Source organism: Carettochelys insculpta, chromosome 21 (genome assembly GCF_033958435.1).
Source record: "Carettochelys insculpta isolate YL-2023 chromosome 21, ASM3395843v1, whole genome shotgun sequence".
NCBI classification, from domain to species: Eukaryota; Metazoa; Chordata; order Testudines; family Carettochelyidae; genus Carettochelys; species Carettochelys insculpta.
The window spans coordinates 19,587,628-19,603,097 of record NC_134157.1 but is presented as its reverse complement, the minus strand read 5'-3'; the positions used below and the strand labels follow the sequence as shown (position 1 = coordinate 19,603,097).

The 15,470-nt window shown below is 37.6% G+C and overlaps 1 protein-coding gene across 2 annotated transcripts in view; it reads right to left on the bottom strand.

The window, feature by feature from the left end:
• Positions 1-372: 372 nt before the first annotated feature.
• QSOX2 (quiescin sulfhydryl oxidase 2) overlaps positions 373-15,470 on the bottom strand; it is a 34,869-nt gene continuing 19,771 nt past the window's right edge. For both annotated transcript variants that reach the window (XM_075015331.1, XM_075015332.1), the window contains exons 9-12: positions 15,030-15,152; positions 12,922-13,072; positions 7,830-8,018; positions 373-5,786 (exon numbers count right to left, since the gene is read on the bottom strand). In XM_075015331.1, coding sequence (XP_074871432.1) covers positions 5,233-5,786; positions 7,830-8,018; positions 12,922-13,072; positions 15,030-15,152 — 1,017 coding nt within the window. In that variant the 3' untranslated portion in view covers positions 373-5,232. The remainder of the gene's footprint in view (positions 5,787-7,829; positions 8,019-12,921; positions 13,073-15,029; positions 15,153-15,470) is intronic.

Sequence of the window (15,470 nt, the reverse complement as noted above, 5' to 3'; positions counted from 1 at the left end):
GCATAATGTAGACAACAGCAAAGTTATTTTGAAATAACTTGGCTGTGTGACCACAGCCAAAGAGAACAGTGAAACAAAGTGAAATAAAGAAAGTAGGTTCTCATCCCCAGTAGATACAGCTTCATCAATGTTCCTTTTACATTAAAGCTTTCTGAAAGGAGAGGGGCTGAGGGGAAGCGAGTTTGGAAATTCAGTGTTAAACTGAAAAGTGTTGAATTCAAGCTAAATATTTCTGAAAGTGTAACACCACATGACACCCCCTGCTGGGTTAAATGGACTTTAACCAAGTTATTCTTGAAATGTTCCTCAGTTTCTACTTAAAGTCCAGAACAAAAAGGATTTGACCACAAAAAGAATAAGAAAGTATTTTCCTAAATGTTTGCAATTTATTTATTTACATGAGCACATTCATTTACAGTTTAGTACAAAATGGTCACTTTCCCTGTTAGAGAGAGGTATCACACTGCCATTTTTGTATCCTCTAGTTTCTCTTATTATTCAAGTCATTCAATTAAAAATAAATAAAACATTTAAATTACAGAACAAGTATATTCAGCCCCAAACAGCTTGTGGACAACATCATCATACATGGAAAATACATCTGAACCTTTTGTAAAAATGGTATGAACATCCAGTTCTAAACAGAAATCACAAGAAGTGCACACAATTTGCAGTTAAAATTAGAACTCAAGGGAACAGATCCATTCTGGCATTCTTCTTTACCCCCTCAGACCTAGGAGGTCCTATATCAGTTTCACTTTTTCTGCTGTTTAATATTTTCAAATTGAAAGAACACCTGAAAAGCACAGAACCCTTTCAATGTGTTATGATGGACAGAATTCCTTCCTGAAAATGGTTAGCTTGCTTTAATCCATAACTATTGATTCATCTTACCTGGCAAGTTATAAAATCAAAATTCCAGGATTAGATAGTTGCTTTTAAAGGCATTTTAATAAGAGGAAATTACCAGATCATGACAGGGTATGTGTAATACAGTATGTCAAAAAAGCACTGTGTATCTCACGCTGGACACTTAACACTTTCTGGAGATACAGTCAATCATGAAGACAAATCGCAAAATTGCACTGAAGGTGGAAATCCATCCATGCAGTCATCATGCATAAAAAGTAACACGTGTCAGTTTAAACGTACACTGGAACAGCAATTACATTACTGAACCCAAAATTCAGAGCAGTAACAGAGAGATAGCCATGTTAGTCTATATTCTATCAAAACAAAAAAGCAGTCCAGTAGCACTTTACAGACTAACAAAATAATTTATTAGGTGGTGAGCTTTTGTAGGACATACCCACTTCTTCAGAACAAAAGAAGTGGGTCTGAAGAATTGGGTCTGTCCCACGAAAGCTCACCACCTACTAAATTATTTTGTTAGTCTGTAAAGTGCTACTGGACTGCTTTTTTGTTTTGACAAAATTCAGAGTAGCTGTTTCAAGTGAAGCGGGCACAGCTACCTATGAAAATGAAAGCTGTGTAGCCATTACACGTGACGTTAGTCATAACATGAAGACGGGATAACCAAAATTCTGTTGGCATTTATCTATGGTCTTTGGGAAAAAGCCACCATGGGAGGATGGGTAGCTGTTCCATTTCCAACACTGCAAATAGCATAAAGGCAGAGTCACAGCTTACATTATTTATGCAATGAACAAAGAACATTGTTTTTTAATTCCTCAACCACCAGCTGTCCGAAGAGCCAAATCATTCCCCTGATCCTCCAGTGGGTCAACATTTCAATTAATAAACGCAAGAAAATAAAATGAGACACAAAACAAAACCATTTCTAAACATTCAGCATTGCTAAAAAGCAGCCAGTGTTACTTAATATTGAAATGTGTGATGCTCACAGCAGCAAGGAAGCCCAAAGATGCCATGGAGACTGACCAACATTTTTCAAATCAGGCATCCAGTTTTTACAGATGCTGTGCTCCCTATACTTTGTCAATGTTAAGTCCACCCCCCAAATGGAGGCCACCGGGTTAGATGCCTCACTTAAGGCATCCAAGTTCCAAATATTTGCCTTCTCCTTTTTGGGGCCTCACAATTTGAAACCCTAAAATAACAAAGCTCAATGTCATTGAGCAGCCATGGTTCTCAATCTGATAACCTTCCACTTGTTTCATTGTGTCTCAGTATTGAACAAGGAGCCCCAGGAGGACTTGTAAAGATTCTTAACAATCCAACAAAAGGGGTAGGAAGCCATTTTGGTCCACCATGTTACACCTTTTAAAAACATCCATCTCCTTGGAAACATGCAGACAGATGCATCACCACCATGGCTGCCTCCTCACATCCACTGCTGGAGAAATTCTTACAGCTTCACACATGCCCCAAACATAAAACCCATCACCCTATGGCAAACTGCTATCCCAACACACTGCCAAGTGGATAAAATATGGAACAGAATGCAAAATACCAGCAGGGGAGCTCCCCTTCTAGCTCCAGGTGCAGAGGTGGGCATCGTGCAAAGCCTGTAAAGACTTTGCACATAAAAAAATAATTGCCCCATGGGAGCTTGAGCAAAACATGAGTTAATGATTTCTTCTCTGCTCTTATCATGTGAATGCAGATCTAGGCATTGTTAGACACCTATCGATGCATGCACTGTAAATTTCTTGAAGTGCTTATTATAAATATGCAAGAGTTACTTCTAGTCCCCTTACACTGGTTCTCTCTGAACAATCATTTGGCTACTCTTTTATATTACAGGACGCTGCAGTTTGGCATATAAGTTCCACGTGTTACCTATATTTAATTAACAAAAAATAGCATGTCCTTGCTGAGATGTATGTGCTAAGTTTTAGCTCATTTTTAGTGCAGAGTTTGAACTTCATAACAGGACTTGCAATGGAAACAAGGACCAGGGGGAGGGGTCATTACAGAAGTACACAGAGTAATTACTAACATGAAGGAATTAGCCTGGGACTGTTTACACCCCACTCCCAGAAACAAACAAACAGACCATTTAGTGAAATCAACAGTTTAAGTTAACACTGATATAAGGAAATATCAATTATGTTGTATAAAAACATCTGCAGAACACTGAGCCAAAACATCAAGGCTAGAGATTGGTGGGTTAAAAAGAAACATTTATATGGAGATATACCTATGTCATAGAACTGGAAGGGATCAGTCCCCTGCCCTCACAGCAGGATGAAGCACCATCCCTGACAGATTTTATTTGTTTAAAACTTATTTGTCCCAGATCCCTACATGGCCCTCTCAAGGATTGAACTCAAAACCCAGGTTTTAGCAGGTCAATGCTCAAACCACTGAGCTATCCCTCCCCCCAAAGAAGAGCACCAGTAACACCAGGCAGGATTGTAAACCTCGAGTTCCACGCCATAAACCATCCATTGACAGACTCAGGAAAGTTCTATCTGGGCTAGTAATTTTGTAATTGTTCATTCCTGAATTCTTATGCCTTCCTTTTAAGCATCTGGCACAAGCCACCATAAGCAAGTGTTTTCTCACAGGGTACTAGACAAATGGACCAGGAGTCTGATCTGGAACGACAATTTGCATGTTCCAAAAAGTAGCCACAATCCATACTGGTGTAGAAGTGAGGAGCAGCTTGATGCCCCTTTAGAACCTGGGGTCACACCTATGAAATTAGCAGGGAGCAGGTATAAAAACCAAGAAATACTTCCTTCCATTTCACACAATGCACAGCCAAAGTGAGCACCTCATTGCCAGGGGACAGTATGAAGTCAAAAGTATAGCTGGGTTAAAAAAATGTAGAGAAGTTCCTGGAGGACAGGTCCACCAATGGTTATCAGCCAATATAGGTAGGGACACAATCAGGTGTTCTGTGTATCCCCACCCCTTCAACTGCCAGAAGCTGGGGTTGGATGACAGGGGATGATGATCTCTCAATAACTGACCTGTGCTGTTCATTCATTCTGAACCATCTGATACCGCCCCTGTCAGAAGGCAGGATACTGGAGTAGAGGAACCGCTGAACTCATCCTGTGTGGCCATTTCTGTTGCTTTTTAAAAATCCAGAATGGAATGCACTGGCAGAAGGCAAAATGTCCTTAACCGCTCATGGTTTTTCAGCACAAGACATCATTACAATTGGAAGCAACGATCCCTCACCACCTCAGAGGCTCCAAATGAGTGATTTCTAAATTAAATACTTTGTGAAATCCCATTATGCTCAAGCTTTTGTGTGTGAGTCACACCATTGTAAGCAGCTCACTGTAATCAGAACTGCAATGTGTATTGGTAAACCAAAAATCACTCAGGACTCTGTCTATTCAACTAGCAAAGTGAAACTCCCTGCCTGGAGTTCTTCAAAGCTGACTTCCATAGATTAATTCAACAACACTATTTCCCTTAACTATTCCTTATTTATATCCTTACTTCAATTAGAAAATAAAGATGGGTCATTTAATGCTCCACTTAAACACAGACTGGGGGCCAGGCAAAAAGAATGGGCCCTGTTCTGCATTCCCTTGGAATGGTGTAATGCCACTGAAGTCAACAGAGTTACTTTTGAATTGACACAGCCATACATGAAATCACAATTGTTTAATATTCAGAATACCCTGAATCACTGAGCCTCCTGGAAGTGCACATGCTCTTGCCTGGAACACTGGGTAAGGGAAGAGCTGTGTTTGGACACATGTAGCTTCCAACCATAGAAAGAGAATGAAGTAAAATATTCATTGGGATTTTTTTCCCCCCAAACAATCATACGTTTGTCAAATTTATTTATTTAAAATACAATTTTTCTTTCTCTGAAAAAAAAAAAATCAAAATTCTTGCTTCTCCAAAGGCAACAAGATCTCAGACAATGAGCAGCAGGTGGACAGGTAGGTTATTTAGTCAACTCAGGAGAAAATTAAAAGGCTGTCTCAGAATACACACAATAGTATTCAGTTTCTTTCAAGACTCGGAGTAACTAATTACATAGTGCAATTCTTCACGTTTTGAGGCCATTAAGGGATGCAAACAATAAGTAATGAGATCTTAAATGGAAAAGTTCTCTCTTTCCCTTTAGTAAATACCATGGCCCTTGGTACTAGACAAATATTGGGATTTCCAGAGGAAGTTCTACCGCATGAAGCTAGAACACCGGTGAAATAAGCTGAGTGTGGGGGAGGAGGGCTTTTGAAACAGTAGTGTATATAAAATCCCTGATCATAAATATTGAAACTGAATCTGGTACTGATCAGCCATTTACAATGAAAATGTCATCTCAGATACATTTTACACAGCTGGGCGGTAATACCTCACTTTCCACCGTTTGGATCTTATTCGGAAAAAAAAGTACATCATCATTAAAAACAAGGACGATGCTACATAAAGTACAACACACAGACTCATATCTATGTTAGAAAATCCAATCCCTAAGAAAGTCACCGACTGCTTGGTCTCTTTATGGATAACTGTATTTTCAACTGTATTTTTACCTCTATCTTTGATGGGTCTGTTATTTGCTATTAATTTATCAAAGACCTTAGATTTTGAATCCAACATATTTTGTTGATCCAGGATTTTGTCTTCTTTGCTGCCACTTAGTTTCTTGGGCAAATTTTTGTCTTTTCTCTCTATCACATCCCCAACTTCTATTTCATTAGCATTAACCTGGCCTTCAGTATATTTATATAAAATATTTTCGTTGTTATAGTGGTGCTTCAGGAACTGTAGCACCTGGACCTCATTCCAGCTGTGCAAACCTTTAACTTCATCATGGCACTCAGGGCAGAGATCTGGAGTTGGCCACTGCACTTTAGGAAATTTTGGATCTTCGCTTGGGTCACCTAAGAAAGAAAAAAGAGAAAACAGAAATGGACAAAAAAATGTAACCCGTCCATCAGCTCACCTGAAACTGAGGAGACTTTTCCATTTAATTATAGTCATAAGATTAGTCTAGGGAAATAACCAAGGCTACACTTGAAAAGCCCCAGTCAACATGTTTACACTAATCTAACATGTTTAAGAATAAATACTGAAATATTAATTTTCATGTAGTGAGTTACTAAAGACACAAACATTAAATTATGACGGTCTGCAACAGAGAGTAGTCCACAAATGCTATATTTTTATCCATGATAACAATCACGCCATTAAAATGCATTTCCAGGAGTTAATTTATGTTATGGCTCAAAATGAACTGCTCTTTTGTGCACAGTACTGTGTAATCCTGACGTCTAGCTTTTCGCAGGATGGTTCACGGCCATGCAAAGCCTTGTAAATATATTTACAAGTTTCTACAGAAACTGTCAACAATTCCATACTTAGCCTGCTTATTTCCGAAGTGTGTTTTACTACTATAGCAAACCATGTTGAGTACTTTAAACACCATTATAATATACATTATTTAAAATATTTGCTAGTTAACTTTTAAGTGTATAAAAGTGTTTCCCTTGGATTGGATTCAATCTGAGGGTTTCAATTTCTCATAGCAGCAGCTGTCCTCCACAGCTAGGGTTGGAATTGGACAATGCAGAATAAACTCATTAAACTCCAATTGAGGAACTTTAAAATAAAAATCCTTTTCTGGCTGAAAAACTAACTTGGCTACAGTGTCTATGTAAGCATATGTTGTTTTGATTAATACATTCATTGTTCAAAAATTTCACAGAACTATGCTAATACACAACAACTATTTGCAAAATTTAGTAAGCAGCTTTTAAGGAGAGTCCTACCCATGGTAAAGTTCCTTTTAACTGCCAATCCTAAACCAGTCCAAAGAGAAACCAGGTTTTAACAAATCTAGCACACATAATGTTGCATTATTAATCACTGTAACACACACCCAAAAATTTTACTAGAAGAGACTTTGGTGCAACAATTGTTCATTCAAACCAGCATCTTTGTGAAATCTCCAAGGGGAAAATACTGAGAGTGAACAAAAACACACCAAACTTTCTCTTTGCCCTCTCATACACTGTAAGGTACATTACAAGGAAATGTTATCTAATATGTTGAGTGCTTCTCCTACTAGGAGGCACAAGAACAATGTTTAGATCTGAAACACTATTTAAAACTTCCACGTATCTTGGGAATGCAGCTTACCCTGCAAACAAACGTGTTGCACATTTGAATCATAAGTAATGTTATATATACACTAATTCATAACAGCAGACAGGTATTAAGTGAAAAAAGAAACCAATTTTCTTTAGTGCACCTGTACAACACAATGGATTAAATACAACTTAATAGTTTGGTGGTGTTTTAGTCCAATTGTTATAAAAGCTCTGTATAAGCTCTACAGGGAAACCAACCTTGTCTGAAGAATAATTTTAGTTTATTCACTTATTGATTTATAAATAATTTAAGCCATTCTACACAGAGCAACAGAATCCTGTTAATTTATGATCTTCTAAATGACATTTCTCTAGTGATTTTGGTAGTCCAGCTAGAACAAAATAAAAACAGGTTTTAATTGTGATTTAAAACATCCTGGAAAGAAATGCGGTTCTTCTCACTCACAGATTAGTAGTTGAGCTGCATTGCTCAGTTTTAGACAGGCTTTGATTGCACTCAGGAAGAATCATCTCATCACACAGCATGTGGGACTCCAGAAAAACTGATGCTCTTGAGAAAAATGTAGCCTCCTTTACACACACAACTGTACCCTGTACCACTGTGACCTGAAAAGTGCTGTGCCCTAGGCGGAAGCTTTACTCACTCAGAAGTTGTCTGTTGGAATAGGAAATGTACCCTGTATCAGTTCAAATAACTTTTGAGCGCTCACAGAATTACCACTATTTCTTGAAATTATATTGTGTAACAGCACTATCATCAGAGCCACCAGACCAAAGCAAGCTTTGATATGCATTCCTATGTCATTCCCATACCTGCAAGCCTGTCATTCACTATATTGTGCTTCCCCCATAGCCAGAGAACAGCCTCGTCCAGGGTTTTCACAGAATCCATGGATTCTTTAGCCATCTCTTCAAAATGCTGAGCGCAAGCCTTGCATGCAAAAAACTGCTGTATATACCTTCGCATGATCTGCAGGACCACTTGGGGATTATCCTCAAAACCTGGATAGAGCAATGGATCCTTGTTAGCAGCTACTGAACAAAGACAACATCCAACATTTTTGTACCTACACAAGCAAGAAACACAGCAAACCAAAATAAAAATGAATGACACCAAAAGGAGAAAGAAATATTGCAGCCTGTTGGTGCCAGCCATCGATGCTAGCGTTTACATTTAGAATGTTGGTTTTATTTTACAAATGTTCCCTTATGTGGATATCCATTGCACAAATGAGCTCACACAGCAACTGCACCTCAATGAATCACAACTGAGGTGGACAGTGAACAGATTTACACAAACAGTTCTACTGCCTAAGAAAAATTGCTATTTATACAAATGGAAACCTTACTGTAAACAAACAGACAAGGTGTTATACATTCATATTTTACTGTACACAAGTGCACTGAGAGCAGAACAGAGAACATTATGTATAGCAGGGGTCAGCAACCTTTAAGCGGCAGAGTGCCAGATGTGTAAGAGTACCTTTTGACCACCATATATGGGCCAAGTGCCAATGACACTTTTTAAAGTCACTAATAGTCCTGCTTATAACAGCTGCATTAATAAATAAATGAAAATGCAGAACTTTGCCATTTAGGTGGTGGTTGGAAGCCTTAGCTGTTATTTTGTTAATCCACAGGTGGCATGGCTTTGAGCAAGTTCCTGGCTGAAAAGCAGCTTGCATACACCACTCTTTGCATGTGTGTCAGGGTTGCTGACCTCAGACGTACAGTATCAACACTGATTAGCTTTGATCACCCATCTTCTGCTTTAAAGGATATTTAACACAGATGCTTTCTGCAGAAGCTCAAGGTACAGAGTAAGATTTGGTACTGTTAAAACATGTGAAGACAACTGTAGTTTCTTTATGTAGCAGCGAGTGATTTCCACAAAAATAGATATATTCCTCTATCAAAGGCTGCAGGAACACACCAAAGGTAATTCAGTACTAAATATGAGCTCAGATACTACAATGGTGACCTCAAATAATAATAATAATAATTTAAAAAAGCAGCAAAACCTCTCTAACAGGTAAAGATGTTTTTAAAAGATCCGACTGGTTTCTCACCTTTCATTGATATTCTCCTTAAGTTGAGGAATACATATGTCCCATTCACACCAGTTATATAAACACAAAGGCGTACATACTTACATACATCTATGCATGTTTAATACAGTGACACTGCTTATGAAAAACTGATAAAATAAGATTTTTTTAAAAATGATTTCTTGGTAAAGCCATGATGATTTGTTCAGAGTGTTTATTCCCTCATGAGGAAGATAGAGGAGTGCATTATTAGGTAGCACAGAAAAACAGTGCTTAAAAACTCTGCAAACAAAGAGCTTTATCGTGCATTACAATTGCACACCATGTTTACTTTTGCAAGCAGCCGTTATTCACGTCCTGGTCCCCTACTCAGCAGAGTAATATTATTGTACTTCTCAAAGATTTAATCATAGAGTATTAGAGATGTCTGACTAGTACTCGTTTTCTCTTGTAAAATATACTGTAGTCTATTTACTAATATACTATGAATTGTAACTATTTGAAAGTAAAAACCACTGTCATATATAGTACATTTCATGATGTGGCATCCTGGATTGAATAACTAAATTAGCAACTACTGTAGCTGAACAAAAATTAAACAATCTACAGTGAAATGAGACACAGTCAGGTCCTACAGAATTGATTACAGTTTTTAATTGAATACACCTTTTGAATGGCATATACAAAAATGTACGTTTACATTGTTAAATACGAGTATATTGAAGTGCTTTAATTTCAAACCAGTTCTGTAATGCATCTATGGCACTGTTCACTGGAAAAACTTTTAGCATAAGCTATTCAAAATATTAACTGTTTACTCAGGAAACATATACATAAGTGTTTGTTCATAAAACACATTTAAACAACAAAACAGAAGCATTACTCTGCAAACACAAAAGCTCAAAACATAAAAAAAAATTATTTAAAACCAAAGAGAAGTAATAAACTGGGAACAATCTCTACTCAGACATCCAATATCTGTGATTGAACAGACTTGTATAAATAAAAAACCCCAACTGAGATTAGAGCAGATTAAATGCGAGTATTAAAAGAACTGCTGAAAAATAATTTTAGCTAGCCAACAGAACTACAGGCAAAACAAAACTATTGCCATGCAACAACTAGTTTAAAAACTATTTTTTCCCCCAGTTTGCATCATTCTTCAGGTTTTTGGCAAACTCAACTACTTTACCTAGCAGCAGAGAATCACATGCAGATGTAACCATATGCATTAACTCTTAATTCTACATGCATTGAATCTTTAGTGCCACAATGTCAATCAAATGAGGGTTTCTTTAGATTTTATGGATTTACAGATTCTTGGAAAACTTTGGACATTATCAATAAAACAAATAAAGGACCTCCTCCTACAAACCCTACTCTGGTTTCTCTTCAGATTGTAGAAACCTTTTGCCTTTTACTCACATAATGTACATCATCTCAACAGGACAGCTCCTATAATTAAGGATTTGCACAATCAAGTTCTTGAAATTATTTTAAGTCTAAGATTCCACTAGTTTCACTTACACAGATGCTGTTGCAAAATCAGTCCACACAGCTCAACATTTTAATAACATCTGCAAATTTTACATACACACATGCAAACACACACACACACACACACACACACACACACACACTGAAGGTTAGAATATATTAAGAAAACTAGAGCAAGTTTACCTTAGCACTCAGACTTTACAAGTAACTGGAACTACCAAGAACATACTGTTGCTTTTGAAAAAGAAAAAAAAAAAGAAAAAGAAAAAACCTGAACACAAAAAGGCTCATTTTGTCTGTCTTTCTTTTATCAGCCCAGAGATGGATCTTCTATTAACATCTGCCACATATCATCGTGTAATCCTTCTTTTCTCTTTCCTCTCAAAACTACTTCAATTCAGGGTAACCCTAATCTTTAAAGTGGACAAGAATCATAAAACACTACCTGTGGTGGGAAGGATTAGGGGGGTACATCATGCTTTTTAGTAGATGGGATTTAAACAAGCAATAAGGAGAGGAAAACCTCCCAAGACATAATCCGACAGTCTCAGACTGACCCAATTCTTTCACCACAAGAAGTGATCATCAAATATCTGCTCTGACTTAAATAGATAGTTAAGTGTACTAGAGAGATTTTTTTTTTCAGGTTCTAGAGTATACTTAAAATTATCTTTCATTGTTCCCAAATCACATGGTTTTTTTCAAAGAAGGCAGAAATGTAATGTGGCTAAATTATGGAGAACAATTTTAAAAAAAAACATACTGCTAAATTGCAGCATTTTTGTGGCAAGCCGAATGAGTGAATGAACAGCACTGGGAGGTACAACTTATACCAGCTCTCAGTGCAGTGCCATCAAGTGTCTGTCTATAGGGTGTTGTCTTCACTATGCACTGTTAGCATTAACTGCTAAAAGGGATTCAACCTGTCATCCCACAATCATAAATGTGCAAAAACTGCCAGTTAGATATTGAACTACACAATTCATTGACAGAGTCAAGTTCAGCCAATTAAACAACCTTAATCATGTCTGCAAATAATGATGCACAAGCATTTAGACTTATAATTTGAATTTGACTACACAGCAATTTTTAACTAGCTTGTTACAAATGGCAACTAGAAAAAATTAATCGAGTTTCAGATGTTCCCATGTGGTGACACTGTTCCTGAATTTCTATTTTTCAAGGGCATTTCTTGCCTGAAAATTGTTGTTGTGACTCCAATCCACCAATCTGGACACAGGGTTACTCTATACAGGCTTCCTATATCCTGGCTCAGCCTAGACTAGCTATCCACTTTGTAAAACAAAGTCTCTCTCAAACAGGTATTACCAAAATGTACTAATCTCCATATTCTTGGATCACTAAATACTGTAGTCCCTTCCTGACTGATGGAAACTAAAGTGAACTCTTCACATGCAGAACATTCTGGCCCATAATTAAGGGGAACAAATTTCCTCAATTTTTAATAGTAATCAGATAGTTTCCAATGTCAGACTATTCTTGCCCTACTCCAGAAGAAATTATTTGAGAGGTATTCCATTTGCTATAATATTTCCAGAACTCTTCCATTATATTGCTTTGACATTATAATCTGCACAAATATTTTAAAAAAATACAACAGAGCAAGACTAAAAAAGTTCTGTCCTGTCAGATACAAAATGATAAAGAAAATTTAATTTTAGCATCAATAATTCAGTCTTGCAACCATGATGAAAAAAACCATTCATCTAACTGTCTATGCAAGCTTCTTAAATATGAATCGACACTAAATTTGCATACCCCTGTGGTTGTAAAAGATAAATATTGATATGGTGTGTCTGTTATTAAAATAGAAATATCACTCATGGACACAAACTTTCATGGTGCACCTACAACATGAAAATGCAATTGAAATAATTATTCAGTCCTAAGATTTCATATACATAAAATTACATTAATTGGTTAATGATCAATTATTTTGCTTTATAACTAGTTTAGCTGCACTACTACTTCACAGATAAAAAATAAGATATGATTTATCCCTATCAAAGAGATTAGCCTATTCCCATACCACTCTATTAGAAGAAACAAAATTCAGTGTTTCAAAGACATTCCCATCTTCAAGGCCATGTCCCTTATCTAATCAACAAGGGCTGCAGCAAAACAGACCTGCCCTGACCCCTACTGGTCCAGAACTGAAAAACTGAGCCTTGAATGTCAATGTCCCCCATGGAACTGGAGTGCATCTTTTATTAAAGCCTGTGTGTGTGATCTCTGAGCAGGGATCCCAAATCCTGTATTTGCCATGCTAATTTATGAAAAGCAAGATTTCCACAGCATGATCTCCCCCACTTTAGTTCTACAGTATAATTACTGCTTACCTGTGTTGATTAAGGCTTTTGGTCGAGCTGCAGCTTGAACAGTTAAGGTGTGGAAGAGCTTCCAGAGGGAGCATGTATAACCTCTCAACTCTGGTCGGCTTCCCTGACAGCTAACCCACTGAATGTGGTTAGTGAGAAATATGCCAGAAATCTGAAAAGAAAAATATTCTTTAAAATGTGGGACCACATGACTTGAAAATGACACTTCCCTACTGAACTTATCATGTTTGTTAACTGCTCCTGAATACACAAGCTTGGTATTTGGGCACCTCTTTTAGTTGTGTTTACATGGTAATTTCAATAAGTCTGTTAAAGCAAACAGACCTTTACGTATATGTGACTAGCAGAAAAAGACCTAAGACAAGCAAGCGCATATAGCCAAATAGATACAATGCTGATACTACAGGTTGATGTTTGGACATTCTTTTAGCAGAGTATTAATTTCACGTTAAAGAGAAGTACATCTATGCTTACAGGGGCGTGTGGAGTACAGATACCGCCTGATCAGTTGGCTGGTAAAAACAGCAGTGTTGGTGATGACACAGCCTAGCTGAGCGGAATCACCTAAATCCCTGTTACATGACTTACACAGCTCTCTCCATTCCCAAGCCATGCCAATGCTGCTATTTTTATAGGGCAGTTTCCTGCTGCTGGACCATTTCCCCACCACAGTGCAAGGCTCCGGCAAGAGGGAGGGAGCAAGAAAAGGCTTTGGCTGCTACCGGCAGCCAAACCCTTTCCTCATAAACTCCCCATGCAGGAGTCTTCCACAGCCAAGTGTAGTTACCCACTGCAGTCCCAAGTGCAGACATAGCCTGCCTTTCACTGTATGTGTAGCTCTACATGCAGTGCCTGTACTGTGCACACCACTGTCTATACTGACATAGTGTTAATAGGTTTTGTAGGTAGGCAGGCAGAAAGAACTCAGTTCAGCTCAGAATGGCCCAAACCTGCAGGACGATGATGATTATCTCAATTCCCACTGAAATAAAAAGGAACTGAAGGTACTCAGTGCTCCAAAGACACTCAGCACAATCTATGATCAGACCCCAAATTCATCAGTTAACATTACTGTTAGTGACAGCAGAGCCTAATTTAACATACAGATGATCCATATGTGAAAGTGCCTGAAGTTGAGTCTGTCAAATTCACATTTAATGGAACTTAGGGTTTGTTTCATGGTCTAGGAAATCAAATGTATTTTTATTCAGTACCTTTTTTTGTATGCATGAAAATAGGACACGATATATATAATACATATTAGTGGACAGGGTGCTGCTTTTTGTTAAATGCTATAAATTAGTGCGACGGAAAATATTAGACTTTGTAACTGTAAGACTCTTTATAAAATGCTAGAGGCTTAGAAATTCTTGTATGTGTTTCCAACATTCAGAAAAGACTTGACCCTGTGTGGGAAAAGCCATATTAACCTCTCTATGGTCTTGTGGCAGTGTTTTGAATTACCAAATAGAAAGCAGAATTACTACCTGCCCGACTGATGGGCCAGTTCTTGGTCAGGATATTATTAAGATTCTGAAAAGTCTGCAGGGCTAACATAAAAATCACAATGGCTAACTTTGCCAGCTTTTGAACTTTGGCCCTCCGGACAATCACAGTACTGGCAATAAGTGGTCCAATTCAAAGTCCTGAAAATCCCATTCACTAGAGGAGAAGGCAGTAATGAGGGAGGTGTGTCTCAACGTACAATAAACGTGTAGAATTGATCTGAGGCTGAATGGTCTCATCCAGCCCTTCTCTGCCAGAGAGGTGATGCTGAGAGCATATTTGCACTTGTCTTTGTTTTGGATACTGAGCAAGCATTTTCAGATACCAAATTATCTGACTGTGGCAAAGGAAAAATCTGTAATCTCAGTGACTGCACCTTCACACACAGAGCTGTGTTATGCTGCACTGTATGTCATTTCTCACATTTAAAGTTCCTTCATAAGGATTTTGGGGGGTAGGTTAATTAATTCACTTTATTTCCATTTTAACCTTCTTAGAACTCCATTATGCCCAAGAGACATCAGTAAGTGTGTCTTGGATTTATAGAGACCCTTATCCTTTACTAATGCTGTATTTTACGCTGGACACTAGTAACAGCTTACCCGCATTTTGTTGTTGACCAGATCTAGAATAGCATCATAAGGGATTTTGTCTAATGGAAGGCTCACCAGCCACTCTTGTAAGGTCTCTAACAACTTCACCACTGGCTGACGACCAGGAAATAACTGATAGAAATAAGAAAGTATCCAAAAAATTTAAAGCACTCATCACAGTGAGACTAAGTAGTATTTTAAAACATTCTTACTTCTTAAAAGTTTTAATTAAAACTTAACATACTAGATTTTTTTGTTACGTACAATTGGAATTGCTTGTTATATTTTTCAGTAAATAACCACTTTGCATTAATTTAACATCTCTACACATAACTTTGCTCACCACTGAAATGCAGCTGGTATTTTACAGCACACAGAAACATAACACGGCAGTTTAAGACTGAACATGAAGAAAACTCTATTCAAACTGCAGAGAGAATTTCGCGTGAC